Below are 21665 nucleotides of genomic sequence, written 5' to 3' on the forward strand. Positions count from 1 at the left end.
CAGAGGGAAGTAGCAGGCCCAAGATCAATTTCTCAGGCCGACCTCTTCTCCTTTTCAATAAACATTTACTCTCTCTCTCTCTCTCTCTCTCTCTCTCTCTCTCTCTCTCTCTCTCTCTCTCTCTCTCTCTCTCTCTCTCTCTCTCTCTAAATTTAATAGCTTGCTCAGTTTCATCAATAATGATATATTGCGTCTTGTCAACAAAAGTTTGCATAATAATAGACGGAAGGTATTCCTGCAATGTCTCAAGGGCCTTTTGTAGGGCCTGGAATGTAATGGAGGTGGTTTCATGTTCATTCACCTCTAACCAAATCGAAATGTCGCCTGCGTACACGGTACAGTGTATGCCTTCGACCTGCTGTAATTTGCACGCAAGTCCGGCCATCACAACATTTAAAAGCATCGGTGATAAAATGGCCACCTACGGCATCCCGGTACTGTTCGCCTAATCTAATATCAAAAGTCCTATTTTGAAGAAAACTTTTGATGAACTTCATCATCAGTTTTCACTGATGGGCCTCCCCTTGGTCCTTGATGAGCATACCTGAGCGAGGTGGTGTCAAATGCTTTCCTGAGATCCACCGCGACAAGAATGCTCGGGACCGTTCGCGTGCGTCGTCGCCTTGTCTCGAGTAATCTCCGCAGATTCCTTCTGAGGCCGGTTTAGTGAGGTGGAAAAAGTTATTCTGTTCTTCAAGGTAATCATTCAGGCGGTTTATACAGATAGGGGCTCTATCAGCTTGCACAGTTTTGACATCACAGGTCCAAGTTTCGGAGTTGTGTTTGGCCTTTTGCGGGCTTTCAGGACAGGTGTGACGCTGAGCGTTTTGTCCACCCGGCAAATGGTCATTGATCGAAATTGCATTGATTTTATCTAGGAGTGCTTGCTATACAGTACCAAACATGCAAAATACAAGAAAATATTATTACAAAGCAGCCCAAGGGGCGACAGCTCGGTACCAATGTTGCGGTCGGTTCGCCACCGCACCCCAACATTGGTACCGGTACTTACCGCCGGTACGGTATGGTCCACCACGTGCCGTGCTTCCCTCCTCTATTTCTCGTCCCTGCACCGTGTGTTTGAAAATAAAACTTCAAGCTAAGCTTCTTTAGACGTTAGCGCTGTAGCATTTATGGTCTTTTTGAATTCTTTACGTAATCAGTAAAGTTTGTTCGTTCTTCTATCCCCCGCTCGGAAACATAACAGTCACACATAAACAAAAGTATGCTCAGGAGAGTTGAGAAAACAATTCCAAATAATCCTTGGCATAAAAATAAACCGGCAAAAAAATCAATGCACAGAAACCAACGTAGGCAAGAAAAAGCAGCAGAGACGGCCCCGCAGAAAAAAACGGTCGGGAAGCTTCATATATCTCGTTTCAGTTGGTGCGAAGAACATTTTTTGGGGCTGGAGGGGCGGCGCAATTTGAAGTTATTGTGACGGATCTGCTTCCCTCACGTGAGTTGCATGTACTTTAAAAAGGACAGCTAGATCGCGCGCCTCGCTCCGAATCAACGGAGTTTAACAATGAAGGTTATGCCGGGAAGGGGCGAAATGGAAAAAGTCGAAGCGGAAAGGTCCTCAAATACCGCGTTAAAACGAGGAGGGGGGGACAAACGAGAAGGTTGTTAAAATAGGTACAGGTTGAAATGGGAACCACAGCCTCCTGAAGCAACATTATTTTGAGCAATTGACCGAGAAATCCTAATTTCCAGTCTACTGGACAGCTTGTCGCGTGTTTACGAAGAGAAGTGACTATGTAACGGGCTGTTCCACAGTCTTAAAGCCTTTAATCATGCTTTGGCACACTAAGCTTGCGTCAGAACTTATTTCTCCGCATCATATTATTGCACCTGCACTCGATTGAAAAGTGGGATTAACACGATCAAGTAAATTTCGTCCCGTGAAATAAAATTAGGCCTTTCTCGGTGGGAAATTTCCCTAAAGCTTTTTTTCTCAACGCATTTTTGTTTGATAATTATTCAGCCAGCGTTTCGTGTGTTGAAATAGGCGATAGTAAAGATTATCGCATCCGTCTCCCTGATATGTGGCTTGGCAGTGCTATTTGATTGATTGATTGATTGATTGATTGATTGATTGATTGATTGATTGATTGATTGATTGATTCATTCATTGATTCATTGATTGATTGATTGTAAAATTTAACCCGCCGGGGCTACTCAGGTGATGAGCGCGCCATTAGTGGAGGCTCCGGATTAATTTTGACCACTTAGGGGTCTTCCACGTGCGGCGAAATCTCGAATACACGGGCGTTTTCGCTTTTCGCCTCCAACAGAAAAGTGGCCGCCGCGACCGGGAATCGAACCCGCGTCCTTGGGCTCAGAGGCACAACGGCTTAGCCACTCAGCCACCGCGGCGGGTACAGTGCTATCTACAGCAGTACAATGTCACGTGTGCGATGGAACGCACTCTGTGTGCAAGCTACTGCATACTGTTGCCGGGCAATCAGGATACATCTGGTAATTCGGCAAGAAGACAGGAATGACGATAAAGCGAATGATACAAAATGTTTATTTTCTTCCACATAGCATTGATGTTCCCCCGGAGAAACAAAAACTCAGTCGTTGAATGCTTTGCGTAAACAGAAGGCACTTGCCCTCAGAAGATGGCACTTAGCAGAAAAAAATTGTTACGCATGCGTTGTGTATTCAAAAAGACAGAAACATTTGGTTGAAGATATCTGTCAGAGCCGCTAAAAACCGCAAATGCCTCTTGAAGGGCTGAAGACGTAAAATTAAAAGGACTGCAAAAGAAACAGGTACGAAAGTGAAGTATGTCAAACAAACTTGTTCAAAGTGGGCTTTTGTAAACGCATGCCCTGTTAGAACAATATCAACGCAAACCGCCATACAAAATTGTGCGTAATACTCAAATCTAAGTACATGCACAGAAACTTACTCAAAACACTGGTAAGTTGCCTGCCTGGCTTGGGCAACATAATCGTTCTCTTCAAAACTTGTTCGCTCGAGACCGTTTCCTTTCCAGAAAGAAAGAAAAAAGCTATTGTCCGAAATGGGAAGCCGAAAGGGGAGAATCTTGCACATTTTCCACCGTTCAGAATGTAGCCGGTGTGCCACGATATTGACGATGGGAGTATACGCAGCTGCCCTTCGTGGAAAGGGACCACACCCCGGTTGCTTCAGTTAAGGTTTCTTCCAGCTCGGGTTGAAGTTCTTGCGCAGCCCCTGCCAGCAGGTGTAGTACTCCTTGTCCAGCTTGCAGCAGGCGTGCTCTGCCCACGTCGTCACGGCCATGCTCAGCGAACTCTCGAACATGAACGCCTGCGCACGCATATCACGCCGCGCTTTGTATTCGCGGCTGCTCCTACGGACGCTCAAAGTCACTGCAGTTACTTATACGCCGCCTACACGGTCCGAAACCAAGCAGCGAAGTCGCTTATTTGAATTCAAAATTTGCTTGTGTAATGGCTATTTCGTGTCAGTAGACATTTCTAGTATATCGCCAAACCACTGCCGTTGTAGCTTTCAGTGCTCGTTCTATGAAGCTACGCATGCGCACAGCCTGTTTCGGCCCTTCTGCACGTGCGAGGTTGAGTCGGTCGACTACCGTGTGCCTTAAGAAGACCAGTGCTCTGCTATCTTGTAACCATCGCTACCTGTATTTTTTTTATTCCAAACGCATCGCCCGTTTCACAATGAGAATGAGTAGGACGCATGGTTCGCCCACATGTCGTAAGATGGGGCCCCGAGCTCAACTGGAATCATTCGACCGCACCTAAATTCGAGAGAGGCTTGTGCCTGGTTGCCAAGGCAACCGTGTTCGAGACCGCCGAAGTAGCTGCGCTCTAGCCAGTGATAGAAAACTCAGCGCCGCGGCGGAGCACGGTTTGCCTACGTTGCCCCTTTCCACCACGCGTCGCTCCAAGATTAACCGGTCACGTGACTAAAGCACTGGGAAGGATAGCAATTGGGGGAGAGTGGCATGAGTAGAAGGAAATTGCTTGGTTGGCCGCTCGGGGCTGATGCGTTTGGCATTGAAAAAATACAGGAGGTGATGCTGTGGCTCTGCGTTGCTGATACCGGAGGAACAGAGAATGTCTTCGGAGTCTTCTACAGTGCCAGCTATTTTCGCAGTCTTATGCAGGGCCGGCAGGCAATGCCGAGAGTGTTTCATGAATGACGACAAAGGGTTGGCAAACGCGTGATAAAAATGGTAATGAAGCAAGATTTCGATTAATTTCGATCAATTTGTTCTGAATGTTCAACAATCTCAATCGGTGAATTTTTGACTAATAAGGTCATTGAATAGCTTCACCAGGTGATGAAATCAGTAAGCGTTCCGCCGTACCTGAGCTACACAAACATTTTCAACGGAGAGTTGAACTGAGGGCATGTCGCATTAACGAACAACTGGGAGTTTAGCCGATCATCCTTTGTACTCCTTGGAACTGTACCGAACTCAGTTGAGTTCTCCTCTCATTTCAGGGCTAGTTTCAGCATCCTTTCAGATGTTCGACATTGCCTCAGCGCCGTGTTTTGGTGCGAAAATCGCCGAAATGGTAATAGCAAAAATTTGTACAAACCGAGTCCGTTCTCTATAAAGGTGAGAACGCACTCGTCTTGTACATAGCTTGTACGAATTAGCAGTTGCGGGCAAATACGTCGCGCGTATCGGACCTACCATGCATCCGTCTCCGATGCGCTGCGGTGCCAACTTTGCCTTGGAGGCCTGCTCGAAGCAGTCCACGTCCGGCCCGTGAGGGGTCATCATGCTGTGCAGGCTCGCACCTCCGGCCTGGAAACCCGTCTCCTGAGAAGCAAAAGACCGATTTGGAAAGCGTGCAGCGGATTTATTACCAGCGTTTGCTCAAACTGCAAACTCTTGCAGCACTCGGCGCCGCACTGCCCGTCGTGTCCACTTATACGCCCGGCACATTTTACGCAACCTGCACGCACACCCCAGGCCCCGTTTGACTGGTGAGGCTTCAGGGCTCAATTGACTGGCTCAAACATGGTTACTCCCCTCCGATCACATTCTTAACCCCGCCCATCGGCGCCCTGAACAACCCTCCGGTCCCACCGGTTCTTTTTGCTTAGGAGTGCATTCTTGGGAATGCACCCTACACTTCCTTTCGGCATTCCTCGCCTCGATCATATCGTGGGAGTTGTGGCTGTCTCCCCAGCCAACATAAAATTCAGGCTTCCCAGGAGCTCTGTGTGAGCATATGCACTGTATCGGGAGAGAAAGCGAGAGAAACTTTCATAAAAACTGGTAAGAGAATGTATGTAGTCGGGGTCTTAGGTTCTGTTGAGGCGGCCAGCCGTCTTCGACCTTTCCGTTTAGGACAAACGTACTTAAACTCTGAACAGACCCGGAGGACCGAAGGCCACCACTATAGGACCTAAGCCTAGGTCCTTTGGATAGTCAGGCTTGTTCTCTCTCCATCTCTCTCTCCGCGATCGAGCTTTGGTGTAGTAGGTAGTCTTTGTCGTTTAGGCTACCTGCCTCATTATTTGTACGCGTTTTAAGGAACCCATTGATAATTTACCGGCGCTTATGGATCCTCACTGGGTGATTACTTAGCATTGGAAGTTGCAAATGTGAGGATTGATTGATTGATTGATTGATTGATTGATTGATTGATTGATTGATTGATTGATTGATTGATTGATTGATTGATTGATTGATTGATTGATTGATTGATTGATTGATTGATTGAGGGTTTAACGCGCCGACACAACGTAGGCGATGAGGGGCGCCGTAGTGGAGGGCTCCGGATTAATTTTGACCGCCTGGGGTATTTTAACGTGCTCCCAAATCTCGAACGCACGGTTGTTTTCTGCTTTACGTCTCCATCAGAAAAGCGGCCGCGGCGGCCGGGAACCGAACCCGCGTCCTTGGTCTGGAACTTTGAGGAACTGGGCCGGCTTGTGAGCACAGTCTCGGCGACCTCGAGTTGGCGGCTACAACGATGCTGTAATAGCTATTTTGCTTATCAGGTGCACTTTGCCGCCGCCTGGTCGGTTAGACTTTCGTCCCAACCACCACTAGTTTTGGATATGATCTTTTCGGATTCCAAGGCTGCCTTACAGAGCTTACGCGCAGCCCTGCGCTACGGCCCCCTACACCAACTGGTGACAGATAAGAGAAAAATTCCATCAAGCCATCACAGCCGGCCATGACGTAATTTTCCAGTGGCTTCCAGGTCACTGCGGAGTCATCGGTAACGTGCTGGCGGATGAAGCTGCCCGTACAGGCCATGAGAGCGACCGCACCATTCTACTTCCGCTTTCAAGAACCGATGCCGCCAGGACGCTTCGCTCCCTTGCACGCAAGATTACCATGCAGCAATGGAATACACCGGACTTTTCAAATCCCCGACTGTATATTCAGGATCCCCTTTTTCGGCGCCGTATTCCGTATGGGCTGTCTCGACCCCAGTCAACTTTACTTTGTAGACTGTGGTTGGGAGTGACCTTCACGAAAGCCTACTCCTTCCTCATCGGGATGGCCAGCAGCGCCCACTGTGACGCCTGCGGGGCGGAAGAGACTATAGAACATGTGCTGTGTCGCTGCCCCGAATACTCGTCGGAGAGGAGCGTGCTTGCCACCGCGCTGAGCCGATTGGACAATCGACCATTTACGGTGGAAACTATTTTAAGTCATCGGTCTTCACCATCGACCTCGCAGAAGGCGACGAAAGCGCTTTTACGTTTCCTGAGTGAAACGAACTTGCTTGAAAGACTATAGTGCCCGAAACGGGACTAGAGTGCGCGCTCTCCCACTCCTATCTCTTCCTCTTCTCCCCCCCTTTTTATTCCCTGAACCCCATGCCCCCAGTGCAAGGTAGCAAACCGGGCTCTACACCTGGTTGACCTCCCGGCCTTTCCGTTCTTTTTTCTTCTTCTTCTTCCGACAACAGCTACAGAATATCGTTTAAGCTACAAATTTCTGCATCTGACAATCTCGTACATGTTACAAGACGCAGGAAAGGGTGGTTTAGAAGTGCAGGCACCAAGCCTAGCGAACGCGCTTACCTTGGCTTCGTACTTTCCGGTGATGAGACCCATGAACTCACTCATGCAGTTTCCTGAAAGGCAGAGATAGCAGACAGTGAGCAATTTTGAAAGCAACTACGTGCCAGGCAATTAACTGCAAAGACTTTCTGAGAACGACGTTTTCAGCTCTATAGCCGAGAATATATAACATGTACAGTCATTGCTTCCACTGATACGAGTCAGCCACAGAAGTGGCTCTCTCAAGTCAAAATAACTTGGAAATGGCCTGGGCGTTTCGTACAACTGCGTAATTCTGTCGGTGGCTTTTCAAACGCAATAAGAAACGGCGCATAATAGTTTCAGATTGTTCAACTACTTGTCGGTTAGCTATTTTGTATCGTTTCTCCCGTTTTCTTCATGTTCCCGTGTAACCTGCCGCGTAAGATTTCAGTGGTCCTCGATGAAGTCAACAAACAATTGAGCTCTATTTTTTTAATGCTAAGGCGTATCTGATTTCAGATTGTCTAGACGAGAAATACCGTGGGAGCACGCAGCTTGTGTCTTTGGTCTTCCCATAACGGGGGCGGAAACTTTTGAAAAGCGTACAATTCAGGAATTTATCCGGCTTATTTGCCTTCTAAAACACTTGCATGGCCAGCGGTGTGTCATTACAGGGACTCTGCGAGGCTTCCCATAAACGTTTTTAACTCTTTCCTTCGCTTCTGAGAGCACTGCAAAAGCTATATAGTTATCGCTAGGACGGAGCGGCACTGCGTGATTTGCTCGTCGCTGCAGATACGCCTTGTGGTTCGGCTTTGCTTTTCTGGCTTTCTTTTTAAAGCGGCTATCGAATGCGTTCGTTGCTGCAACCAAAGGAAAGTCGGCCAATACCGCTAAACCGCTGTAATAACGTAATGTCAGCGGTCAAAGAACGCCAATAACGGGAAAGAGAGAAAAACCTTTTGCGCAAGTTTCTAAGTCATCTGATGGGCGTAGAGCAGTAATTTCTGGCTGAGGTACTTTGCGACCCCATAATCTAAGTACTGGATGTGTTGGTTGACCACGTTCTGCAAGCATTTAAGAATTTAAAAAAAGTTGATGAAAGTGTTGCAGGGTCCCCCTTTAACATACGCCGTATGCAGAGAGTTTCCATTTGCTCTGTTGTACACAATGGGTATCAATAGCAGCTACGTTGCTTCTAGAGGTCATGCGCTTCATCGCCACTATCGCGGTTCATGGGCCGCCGAGTTCGATCACTGGCCCGTTGTATATCGAACAGATGCTTTCTTGGAGCAGCAGGTGGCTTTGAAGTCGTATACTGACGCTTTCTTGCTAAGCCCATATGCGGAGGTGCAGTAAACTTTACAAGCGGCCGGAAGACCTGTTTTCGATCTTTTTATATTTGCCGTTGTGCGCTGGCTTCTGCGCGGACCTTTTCTCGGCTACTTTCCCCTGCATAATTGTCCGCGTCACCTTTAAAACCACAAATTTTCTTTATTTCTTTACCTTCTAACGAAAAAAGAAATTGGCTCCGCTTGCACTAGTGGTGCGAGGCCGGAGAAACAGCGGAGCTGGGGGTCGACCTATAGCTTCTTCCGGTTTTGCCATGTTTTGCTGGTTTTGCTAGGCTTTGCTAATTTTTGTTCGGTTTTACGACGTTCTTGCTAGCCAGACCAAGTGCTGAAGGGTGAGGCCAAATTTAGCTGGATTTTACGAGGCCGCTCAGGTCGCTCCCCGACACTGACAGCGGATTCCAGAGGGAAGAAGGTGGGTCGACCCCCAGCTCCGCTGTGTCTCAAGCCAGCTTGCATCACTAATGCAAGGTGCGCCTATTTTTTGCGTTTTATTAGCCCAAGAAAGACTCACCATTAAGATACTAAAGGGGTGCGCATCTGCCCCTTGTGCTCACATTGGAGCAGGCGCGAAAGCTGGCTTCACTGCTGTTATACCCTTACTGCGGTGGTGCACCCGTTACAGGCGGCGCAGCCCTCTTTCTTTGTATTTTTTTTTGCTAACGCCACCGGACCAAGCTCAAGCCTAAAGAGCTCCGCTTCTAAAAATTGGCCCCGTATCGGCTCACTTCGCTGCGAATGTCATTTCGCTGCAAATGTCTTCTGCCGCCCGTACCACGAAAATGTCTCTCCTCTCCCCCGCCTACCCCTCACGCTCTTCAACCTTCCGTCTCGCTCCTCCCACGATGCACTCGGTGGAAATTTGCTCAAGTCAATTCAATTCTCCCGCGTTTCACTGCTCGTGCTCTTACTATGAGAACATTTTGTTGCTGCTGGACTTGGGATGCCGCCACGAGTCGTAGGCTTGGGCGCGAGCCGTTGTTGTATTTTTAGGTCAGAAGATAATTATTAATGAGATTTTTTTTATTTTCTATCACAAATACCAACCAACCATTTATGTTCAATTAAAATAACTCTGCGAGTTCCAGTTGTGTGTTAGGTTCTACTTCAAATATGCCGAATGTTTTCTATCTACTGAGCCGCTGTTGACAAGTATGAACTATGGTAGCAGATTTAGTGGTTTTGAAAATTTTTGCCTATAGAAATGTGTGGTTTCAGTGTGTGTATACCTTGTCGCCGGGTGACTGAATCGAAGGACGGACGGACAGACAGACAGACAGACAGACAGACAGACAGACAGACAGACAGACAGACAAGTTAAAGGGCTATAAAGTAAAATAAAAGCCCGACAGACACCAACATTTCCGGACGTAAGTACCCCAACACCGGCCATCGTATTTAAAAAATAAACGTCGAGTTTCACGCACCCCCACGGAACTCACTACTGGAAAAAAACTTCAACATCAGCTGCAGTTACAAACATCACCGGCTACGCGCTGGTTCATGGCACCTTAAACTGCGGTTACCCCGCCAACAGAGCTTAACGCAAACTATGGGCTACCTCGGTTTGTACATGGCTAAATAGCGCTAAATACGAGGACGAAAGATGAGGATACACGCTACGAAGCTCCACGTCCCCGTCTTTAGAGCTATTTAGCCGTGCACAAGAACCAATTAGCAGAACTGTTGATTATACCTCGGTTTTGTCTTGTAAACCAACAAAATGGCGGAGATCGACTTCACCACCTGTCTGCGTCCGGGCAGTGCGGGGCGGTTAGCTTCTCCCAAATGTGCACTACCTGGTCTTTACAGGCGCCGATGGTATTAATACGCACTTGGCAAGCCAGAGGCCAACTCTATTTCTTCTTCCACGACATGACATGAGAGCAATGCATGAATTCGGAACTTGCGGCAACACTGATGTAGGCACAATATAAGTTCGTGAACATGGATGTATGCGCAAATATTATCTCGTTACACGAACCACCCAAGCAGGGGTTGTAACTGATTCCAAAAATGTACGGCTTCGTGAGTTATTTTTTACCGAAAGATGTTGGTGGTCCACCTCGTAGGGAGGGGCTCGTGTGATGGTGTTCATTCGTGTGTTAGCGTCCCCCCGAGATGGGGAGCAGTAATGAACGTCTGTGGTGGGGTCCTTACGGTGGTAGTATGGAGGCCTGAAGGTGTTCTCTGCCACCGACCAGCGCGGAGGGAAGATGACGAAGTCGGCAATGGCGGTTCCCGGCTTGCTTGAAGGGCACGTCAGTACGGTAAAGATGGATGGGTCCTGCGTCGGAGCACGGAAACGTTAGACTTTCTGAATCGAAATGCGTTTGTAGAATACGCCTGCCACAATTTCAGCACGCATGTGGGTGAAACAATTAACGCACTGCCACTCTACGTGTTGTTTGAGCCATGACGTGTCGATGCTGTGCTATTAGGGGCGAAGCCCCTCAGGGGCTGGGGCTGTTGGCGTCTCCTAGCGTCGTCGTAATCGTCGTCTCACGATGTCACGGTGCTAAAACGCCGGGACACTCGTTTACGCCTCGTGCTTCAAAGACACCAAACTTTTACAGTAAAGCTGCATACCTGTACACCCCCCAACGGTTTCACCTCCGTTGGCAAAAACGCCAAGACGCCAAGAATGCCTTTATACACTGCATGCTTCGTCCCTCCCCAGGTTTTACATTAGTGAAGAGGGCCCTGGATTTTTTTTTTTTTTTTTTTACTTTGGGCAACGCGGTGGTAAGCCATTTGTATGGTACTTGTGGTCTGTCGTTGCTTGCTGCCGTTTCAACCATCTGCACATGCCAGAAAGCGCTCCACCATAATATCCTACCTTTCATCCTGGTCTTAGTGTATCTATTTTCACTTGCCATCTCCGGAATGTCGATTGCAAATGAACCAAACTACTTCAGATTTTGTCCTATCCAGCGTAATATATCGCGCTGGAGGTGTGATGCTTGTAGTAGTAATAGCAGCAGTAGACGTCGCAGCAGGGGTATACAGGCAGTACCACTGTAGTTAATCTTGTAGCAGTAGTGCTAATATTTTGCAGAAACAGAAGATCTGGAGAAAAGGTGCGACTCACGGCGTGGTCGAAGGAGACCGTGTTCATGGTGTTGAACTTAGCCAGGTCGTACTTGTACGGCACATAGTTTCCGTGCCACGCCACCACGTCGAAGGGTGAGTGGTTCTGCAAAATGAGGAAAAAGACGCATTACGCACGACAGTGAATGCAGACGACACGTAAGCACCTTACTGTCTACCATATTAAAACCCTCATGATTGGTGGAATTCAACTTTACTTACGTATAGCACCCGGTTTACGCTTTCAATATAGTCATATATGTAGTACGGGAACATTGTCGGCGACCAACATGAATATGGCTACAAGCACGTACCCAGCCATGTATACATGGCTGGCATATTTTTGGTGACCACTTCCAGGTTCTTCAGCGCTCCCAAAGGTAAGAGCATCAGATAATTGTGCAGCCCTTAGCCGTGCTTGTGGATCACAAGCATAGAAACTACGCTGACGTCAGAATAAGTCATGTTGACTCGTAAACAACAAGCACGTATAAAACTTCTGCATAAGAAAGATTAAAGAGGATGTCGGAATTCGCGTCGTAGTTCCGCGTATAGGGGCCCGAACGTGGGACAGGTGGCGCTGCTGGCGCCGTTCAACAGCGCCACCAGCGGAAGAAAGTCGCAAAACTGAACTGGGTATTTCCTGGCGTGTGAATGTGGAGCACCGTGTTTACGTGCAGGTTAAAAGTTCAACCGCTCGTTACCGTGATGATGTTGGTCACGTGACACGCACATTTTTTGCCAGAAACTGGGTCCGGGCGACACGCGTTAATCTTATTTACGTAAAATTTGGTTAATTAATTAATTAGTGGTCATTGACTGGGTAAAGTCAAATTGATGTCATTAGGGCATGTGAGGTATCAAATTGAAGGTCTTAATGAGTGGAATCACGTGGGACAAGTTAAAAATTGCTTCCTGGTCATAGTCATGAGATAGTCATGTGAGTCATAGATTGGGTTAAAAGTCAAAGTGGTGCCACTAGGGCTTGTGGGGTATCGAATTAAAGGTCTCGATTAGGGGAATCATGGGGCACAAAGTAAAATTCGCTTTCTGGTCATAGTCATGAGACAGTCATGTGAGTCATTGGTTGGGTTAACAGTCAATGTGTGGCCACTAGGGCTGTGAGGTATCAAATTAGAGGTCTTAATGAGTGGAATCGCGTGGGACAAGTTCAAAATTGCTCCCTGGTCATAGTCATGAGACAGTCATGTGAGTCATAGATTTGGTTAAAAGTCACAGTGGTGCCACTAGGGCTTGTGGGGTATCAAATTAAAGGTCTCGATGAGTGGAATCGCGTGGGACAAGTTAAAAATTGCTTCCTGGTCATAGTCATGAGACAGTCATGTGAGTCATGGATTAGGTTAAAAGTCAATGTGAGGCCACTAGGGGTTGTGAGGTATCAAATTAAAGGTCTTAATGAGTGGAATCACGTGGGACAAGTTAAAAATTGCTTCCTGGTCTTAGTCATGAGACAGTCATGTGAGTCATAGATTGGGTTAAAAGTCAAAATGGTGCCACTAGGGCTTGTGAGGTATCAAATTAAAGGTCTCGATGAGTGTAATCATGGGGCACAAAGTAAAAATCGCTTCGTGGTCATGGTCATGAGACACTCATGTGAGTCATTGATTGGGTTAAGAGTCAATGTGAGGCCAATAGGGCTTGTGAGGTATCAAATTAAAGGTCTTAATGAGTGGAATCACGTGGGACAAGTTAAAAATTGCTTCCTGGTCATAGTCATGAGACAGTCATGTGAGTCATAGATTGGGTTAAAAGTCAAAGTGGTGCCACTAGGGCTTGTGGGGTATCAAATTAAAGGTCTCGATGAGTGGAATCGCGTGGGACAAGTTAAAAATTGCTTCCTGGTCATAGTCATGAGACAGTCACGTGAGTCATGGATTAGGTTAAAAGTCAATGTGAGGCCACTATGGGTTGTGAGGTATCAAATAAAAGGTCTTAATGAGTGGAATCACGTGGGACAAGTTAAAAATTGCTTCCTGGTCATAGTCATGAGACAGTCATGAGTCATAGATTGGGTTAAAAGTCAAAATGGTGCCACTAGGGCTTGTGAGGTATCAAATTAAAGGTTTCGATGAGTGGAATCATGGGGCACAAACTAAAATTCGCTTCCTGGTCATAGTCATGAGACAGTCATGTGAGTCATGGATTAGGTTAAAAGGCATGTGAGGTCACTAGGGCTTGTGAGGTATCAAATTAAAGGTCTTAATGAGTGGAATCACGTGGGACAAGTTAAAAATTGCTTCCTGGTCATAGTCATGAGACAGTCATATGAGTCATAGATTGGGTTAAAAGTCAAAGTGGTGCCACTAGGGCTTGTGAGGAATCAAATTAAAGGTCTCGATGAGGGGAATCACGTGGGACAAATTAAAAATTGCTTTCTTGTTATAGTCATGAGATAGTCACGTGAGTCACAAATTGGGTAAAAGTCAAAGTGGTTCCACTAGGGCTCGTGAGGTATCAAAATAAAGGCCTCGATGAGATGAATCATGGACAAATTAAAAGTCGCTTACTGGTTATAGTCATGAGATGGTAACGTGAGTCACAAATTGGTTTAAAAGTCAAAGTGGTGCCAGTAGGGCTTGTGAGGTATCAAATTAAAGGTCTCGATGAGGGGAATCACATGTGACAAATTAAAAATTGCTTCCTAGTTATACTCATGAGATAGTCACGTGAGTCATAGGTTGGGTTAAACATGAGTGTGACGCTACTGGGGCTTGGGGGAGATCAAATGAAAGGTCTCCATCTAGAATGTTTTCATACAATCTATATTTTGAAAAGATAACGAAGGAATATCTTTAAATAAAGTTAGAAAGATCACCAGTTTAGGTGACATCAGTTGATATTACAAGCCGACATAAGTCCGCGAAGAATCCGTATTAGGGTACAGCGCACATTGTTGGCGCGATTTTATCTTTACATAGTACTTGTTTGCCTTTCTTTATTTTAAACACAATATGAAGGGGAAATATGTTTGCTGACACTTTTTAGAAACCGTATTTTTTGGTGTATTAGTGAACTTTCTTCACTGTTGATGCGGCACTGCTGCCGAGGCCACTTTATTCGCCGCTGAATGAGCTCCCGAACCACGGTTCGCCGCTAAAAATCATTCATCTCAAACGTCCTTCGGTGTTGTCGTGTAGCGCTGAAACATTGACATAAAGCAAATGTCATTCGCTCGAAAGATAATTTGATCTGCCGTCTGGGAGTTGTATAACATATGCTACACAGTTTCGATCGTAATCCATATTATTGCTCATAAAATAAAATAATATTGATAAGGTGCAGCATTTCTATGGCAGCCGCTTGTGTAACCAAGGTAATGCGGCCTTCGCAGAACACCTCGTTCCAATACACGGCTTGCACACCGTCCTCGCTGGCCGGTTGCATACTGTAGTTGGCCCAAGCGGGGCGCGATGGTGAAGTAACACAAGGGTGAGGAGGGAACGCAGTGGGAACTTCACATGTGTTGCTGTCAGCCCACCCCGGAAAATATTTGTACGGGGATCTTTCTAAATGCGGTCTGATTTTTCTGAGCCACTGCAAAACCGTTACTCGGATTTGGGCATATATACTGTAACAGTCGAATGAAGTGAGTTTCAAAGCTAAGCTATGTGATGAGGTACAAGATGTCTAGCGGAGCTGCAGAAGGACGATCGTTACAATGATAATCATAGCCACTTCTTTGTCTGCGCCTCGAATTGATACGGTATTGGAATGAAAGTGGGCGGATGAGTATTCATGTTCTGGAACCACACTTGTGGCAAAAATGGATCTATTGCCCTAAGCGTAAATGCAAGTAGGGTGCCATAAGCCGGCTCTATATGGTGCGAATTGACAAACGAATTCGCAGCTGCGGCGTCGCTAGTGCGGCAATATGTCGTTTTGCGGGACAAGCTGAAACAATCCAAGTGATCCATTTTCGTTGCTGCCGAAGCTACAAAATTGCTTCCACAGGTTCAGAGGCACAGTTGGAGAAGACGAAGCGAGAAGCGACTTAAGGAGAACCAAAGGGAGAATGGGCTCAAAATACAAGAACAAGTGAACACTCCTAAGATGGCGTTACTGGTTGCACGAAAGAGGTGGTCACAGCCTCTCCTAAACTTTCCTTATTTTTATGGTGGAATAGTTTACAAATCGTGGTGCCAGTGTTCAGATAGTTGTGAATAGTTGTACCGAGACGACACAAACAGGTATCTGTATATTGGAATACATGCATGTCGATTTATTCATTACACTTTTAAGGAGCAGAAAAGACAGTATAGTGCTGTCACGTTAGAAGAGTAACCCTTCGAAACGTCTTGCAGGGCGCATCATGGCGCCGTTGCGCCGCGCATTCCCTAAGAAGTGGGTGACGTCGCCACGAGTATTCTTGGGGACAGTCATTCTGGACGGCGCATCACGTGACTGGCGTTACTCGTTCTGTCGGTGGCTTGCAACATACTCTCTAGAGCATGAAGTCGTTTATAACAAATTTCACTACAGGAAAGTCTGGCGCTGCAATCAGGTGCCGTCATGGGACTGCTGGAAAATATTATATTTTTACTTCACCGCTTTTCAAATTCCTCAGCTTCATGATTGACAACTCTTTTCCCGACGGTGGCTCGAGTTTCTTTTCCCCCTAGCAGCACGACGCTTCCTATCCACTACTTTGGAGCAAGCACTGCTTGCTTTCTTGAGGCGCTGTGTGTTGCTTTTTTTGGGGGGCTGTTAATTCGCGCCAAAGAGCCATAGAAAAAAGAGCTCTGAACAGATGCAGCGAACGCAGGAGAGTAGGATCAAATTGAGCAAACTTCGACTGCATCTATGGTGGTGGAGGGGGAGCGGAAGAGACCAGGGTGGGGGGGACACAAGGGGGTTTTACAGGCTCGGTTGGCAGACGACTACTGTCTTTTGATGGCATTTGCAGCAAATGACGGAGATATAGGGCCTTTTTGAATTCCAGTTATGAGAGTTTACACGCCGCGGCTGTGCACCTGGGCCACGAGGACTCTGGATTACTTTTGAGCACCGGCGCACCTTTAACGCGCGACGAAATCTCGACATACGATCGCCTTTTTTTCTCCTCCATAAGAAAAGCAGAGATTGCGAACGGGATCATACCTGCGTCCTTGGGCTCAGCAGCATAACTGAGCCACTGCAGCGGGTGCTATTTTCAGTTACTGCTGTAAGACTGCCAGGGGATGTAAAAGGCTTCCGAAGCGCGCTGGTTCGTCATGTGTATATTTGTTTACTACCATAAAAAAGTAAAGCACCATAGATATGTTTACCATCCTGGTACATTATTGTGTTGGTGCTACGTACGTTGCTTCACATGGCATATCAGCCACAAGTAACAAAGTAGCAATAAACAAACAAAACAAATGAATATATTTATTTTTTATATATAAGACAAAAGCTTCATTTCGAATTGCAAGGAGATGCCACCACAGTAGAGTTGTAATTTTCATCAAATAGTGAAGGCGTGAAAAAAATTTTCTTTTCATGTTTTTTTTAGAAAAATATCGGAAATAGAAGAAACACGATTCCAAACATATTAAAAGCTTGACATGCTTTTAAAGGGCTGCTGAAGAGCTTTTCAAAACATTTGTTGGTAGCATTCCTTTATAGTTTTCTTGACGCTAAATCAGGAAAAGGTGTTTATTGACCAAACAGCCTTTTTTTCGCGAAAGCAAACGACCCCTGCCCAATGTGCGGTAAGAGATGTGGCTTCCTTTCGCGATCGGGCCCCGGTAGATAACGTCCTATTCGGAAGCACCGGAGCTGCGTCGACCACTCAGCATGCAGAGCTCATTCTGTTCTCATTCCGAAACGGGTCAGAAAGTCCCCAGTAATATTGAAGACGCACAAAATCTTCCCTTAGAATAGGGGAGCTTGAAGGAAGCACAAACTGAACAAGTCTGCTCGCGGCGAGCTTAAAAAACGAATTTTCCCCGAACGACTCATGACCGACTTTAGACTTTGGGATGCCGGGATCTTGTGCATATATGCTATTGTCGCTTTCACTACCAGCGCGAACACGCATTCCTAGCACACTTTTCAACACCCCATCAGCCCCCATCTCGAATGTGCAACTTGCTTTTTACATTCGGGAGGGCGATAACAAGCTCTAGGGCATCACTTTGACTTTTACCCCAATCTATGACTCACGTCACTATCCCATGAATATAGGCAGGAAGCAAAATTTAATTTGTCCCACGTAATTGTCCTAATCGACACCTTTAATTTGATACCTCAGAAGCCCTAGTGGCACCACTTTCACTTTTAACCCAATCTATAACTCACGTGACTAGCTCGTGACTATAACCAGGATGCAATTTCTAATTTGTCCATGATTCCCCTCATCGAGACCTTTATTTTGATACCTCACGAGCCCTAGTGGCAGCACTTTGACTTTTACCCAATTTGTGGCTCACGTGACTATCTCATGACTATAACAAGAAAGCAATTTTTAATTTCTCCCACGTGATTCCCCTAATCGAGGCCTTTAATTTGATACCTCACAAGCCCTGGTGGCATCACTTTGACTTTTAACCTAATGCATGACTCACATGACTATCTCATGACTATGATCAGGATGCAATTTTTAACTTGTCCCACGCGATTCCTCTCATCGAGACCTTTAATTTGATACCTCAGAAGCCCTATTGGCCTCACATTGACTTTTAACCTAATCCATGACTCACATGACTGTCTCATGACTATGACCAGGAAGCAATTTTTAACTTGTCCCCATTATTCTACTCAGCGAGACCTTTAATTTGATACCTCACAAGCCCTAGTGGCACCACTTTGACTTTTAACCCAATGTATGACTCACATGACTATCTCATGACTATGATCAGGAAGCAATTTTTAACTTGTCCCACGTGATTCCACTCATTAAGACCTTTAATTTGATACCTCACAAGCCCTAGTGACCTCACATTGCCTTTTAAACCAATCCATGACTCACATGACTGTCTCATGACTATGACCAGGAAGCGAATTTTACTTTGTGCCCCATGATTCCACTCATCGAGACCTTTAATTTGATACCTCACAAGCCCTAGTGGCACCATTTTGACTTTTAACCTAATCCATAACTCACATGACTGTCTCATGACTATGACCAGGAAGCAATTTTTATCTTGTCCCCCATTCTACTCAGCGAGACCTTTAATTTGATACCTCACAAGCCCTAGTGGCACCACTTTGACTTTTAACCCAATGTATGACTCACATGACTATCTCATGACTATGACCAGGAAGCAATTTTTAACTTGTCCCACGTGATTCCACTCATTAAGAGCTTTAATTTGATACCTCACAAGCCCTAGTGACCTCACATTGCCTTTTAACCTAATCCATGACTCACATGACTGACTCATGACAATGACCAGTAAGCGAATTTTACTTTGTCCCCCATGATTCCACTCAATGAGACCTTTAATTTGATACCTCACAAGCCCTAGTGGCACCATTTTGACTTTTAACCTAATCCATGACTCACATGACTGTCTCATGACTATGACCAGGAAGCAATTTTTAACTTGTCCCCAATTATTCTACTCAGCGAGACCTTTAATTTGATACCTCACAAGCCCTAGTGGCTCCACTTTGACTTTTAACCCAATGTATGACTCACATGACTATCTCATGACTATGACCAGGAAGCAATTTTTAACTTGCCCCACGTGATTCCACTCATTAAGAGCTTTAATTTGATACCTCACAAGCCCTAGTGACCTCACATTGCCTTTTAACCTAATCCATGACTCACATGACTGTCTCATGACTATGACCAGGAAGCGAATTTTACTTTGTGCCCCATGATTCCACTCATCGAGACCTTTAATTTGATACCTCACAAGCCCTAGTAGCACCATTTTGACTTTTAACCTAATCCATGACTCACATGACTGTCTCATGACTATGACCAGTAAGCGAATTTTACTTTGTGCCCCATGATTCCACTCATCGAGACCTTTAATTTGATACCTCACAAGCCCTAGTGGCACCACTTTGACTTTTAACCCAATGTATGACTCACATGACTATCTCATGACTATGACCAGGACGCAATTTGTAATTTGTCCCCCGTGATTCCCCTCATCGAGACCTTTAATTTGATACCCCACACGCACTAGTGACACCACTTTGACTTTTAACCCACTTCGTGACTCACGTGACTATCTCGTGACCATAACCAGTAAGCAGTTTTTAATTTCTCCCTCGTGATTCCCCTAATCGAGACCTTTATTTTGATACCTCACAAGCCCTTATCGCATCACTTTTACTTTTAACCCGATCTATGACTTACGTGATTACCTCATGACTATTACCACGTGATTCCACTAATCGAGACCTTTAATTTGATACCTCACAACCCCTATTGACATCACTTTGACTTTTAACCCAATCTGACTAATCAATAATTAACTAATTAACATAAATGAGGTAATTAACGTTCGAGCCCTACTGCCTCGGGAAACACTCGCGGCAAGCAAAAAAAGCGCTCACGCGTAAAAAAAAAATCACGTGCCGCAGCTGTGGGCATCGCGCTCACAGCTGCGGCACGTTCTTTTTTTTTTTAGTCCATAACTTCCGTTTTCCGCCACTACGGGAAAAAAATGGCGCTAGTGTCGCGCGGCAAACTCCAGGTTCCGGTCCCTATAGGACAGGGGCTCGTCGTATTTCGTACTCCTAGGTGATAGGGTACTGCATCATCGTTCAGGGTTAATGCGCTCACTTGCGGATGATAGACAGAAGGCCTGATTTAAAGGAGCCATGAAGAGAAAACACAAGTTTGGTTCATTCAAAAGATTGTCTCGTTAGAATCATACTGACACCACTTTTAAGGTAAACTTCGCTCAAATAAGCTACATAATTAGGAAAAACGGGAATGGTCATGCGACCCACCAGCTCATTTCCCGCAACAGAACCTATGTCGTCACATGGGCTAAGCTCTGCGATTGGCGGAGGCTGGCAGAAGCAGACGCAAATTAGGTAGAACTTACAAACTAGACGAACGAGCGATTTGCGCTTAAATTTGGGGCACATTCTTTACAAAGCAATAAGAATGATGGGACAAACCGTGGAAGTTACGAAAGCACATGTAAACATAGAAGTACTGATGCGTTCTGCTGTTCGTACTGCGCACAGCATGCCTGGTTTCGCTGCACAGCACTACGGGGCTTGGGGTTGTCTCAGACGACACTGGCCGATTGACGCAAGCAACGGTGTCTTACGTGACCCCATTTGTCGAGCGAGCACTGTTTCAGGGAACGAATATTTTCTCCCAGAACAAAAACAAGCCAGGTTTAAATGCGGGCAAAAACAAACCAAACGCTTGCCACGGTATGGTGGCGCCATCTAGGCTACGGAACGTAAAGAAACGCGGGAACAAACCAACACCGCTGTACAGGGTGGAGACAACCTTCGAACGGTCCCGTGCCGCCGCAATTGGGCCAACGGGCTCAGCGCGTTATTCTTTTCGTTTCCCACGAGACCTAGCAACGCGAAACAGACAATATGATTCAAACTTCTTCAGTAAACCGCGTTGCGGCGATAATTTTAGCGCGGTTTTGACACAATGACTTGCTTAGGCGGCGAGCGAGCAACCAAAAATGGCGGCGCCAGCGTATACGTGTCTCTACCCTGTACGGCGGATGCGTGAATGAAGGTATTCTAGGCTGCAGAGCGGTCGGCTTCAGTGATGTCACTTGGGACCACGAAAACGCACGATTGAGCGGGAAAATGAAAATTTTAACCTAAATTGTTTAATTTCTCAGTGAATAAAGCACCGTTTGTATCCGGACAAGCGCTGGGGGCACTATAAAACACGAAATCTTTCGAATAAAACCAACTTGCATTTTCTCTTCATGGCTCCTTTAAGGTGGCGGGATGCTTTCGTTCACGTTGGTAGCCGCTTCCGCTCTAGTGGCAGGCTAGGACGTGTAAGGTACATATCTTTGTTTACTCTGTTTTTTCGCCGTTCACCCGCCAAATAATTTGAACATGGATAAAGCGCACTTTGATAATTGTATCTTTACATGTATACTCTTACTCAAGGACAGTTTGGACACAAACCATGTGCTTAGTAGGAAAGAAGCTAAGCTGCCGTGGGTAAATTTGCGGCTGATGTTCGTACAGCTGCCACGGTTATACTGCGGAAGCCAGTGTCCTAGAATCGCCCTCTGGCAACGGCGTTTGTGGACACTCTGCTGGCGCGGGTTTCCTCGAGCG

General features: G+C 46.2%; 1 protein-coding gene across 1 annotated transcript in view; it reads right to left on the bottom strand.

Moving 5' to 3' along the window:
• Nucleotides 1-2579: 2579 nt before the first annotated feature.
• LOC144140900 (homogentisate 1,2-dioxygenase-like) overlaps nt 2580-21665 on the bottom strand; it is a 41132-nt gene continuing 22046 nt past the window's right edge. The window contains exons 11-15 of the mRNA XM_077672392.1: nt 11425-11529; nt 10494-10620; nt 7021-7073; nt 4664-4792; nt 2580-3303 (exon numbers count right to left, since the gene is read on the bottom strand). Coding sequence (XP_077528518.1) covers nt 3166-3303; nt 4664-4792; nt 7021-7073; nt 10494-10620; nt 11425-11529 — 552 coding nt within the window. The 3' untranslated portion in view covers nt 2580-3165. The remainder of the gene's footprint in view (nt 3304-4663; nt 4793-7020; nt 7074-10493; nt 10621-11424; nt 11530-21665) is intronic.

Source organism: Haemaphysalis longicornis, unplaced genomic scaffold (assembly GCF_048455015.1).
Source record: "Haemaphysalis longicornis isolate Haplotype H1 unplaced genomic scaffold, Haemaphysalis longicornis Haplotype H1 scaffold_55, whole genome shotgun sequence".
NCBI classification, from domain to species: domain Eukaryota; kingdom Metazoa; phylum Arthropoda; class Arachnida; order Ixodida; family Ixodidae; genus Haemaphysalis; species Haemaphysalis longicornis.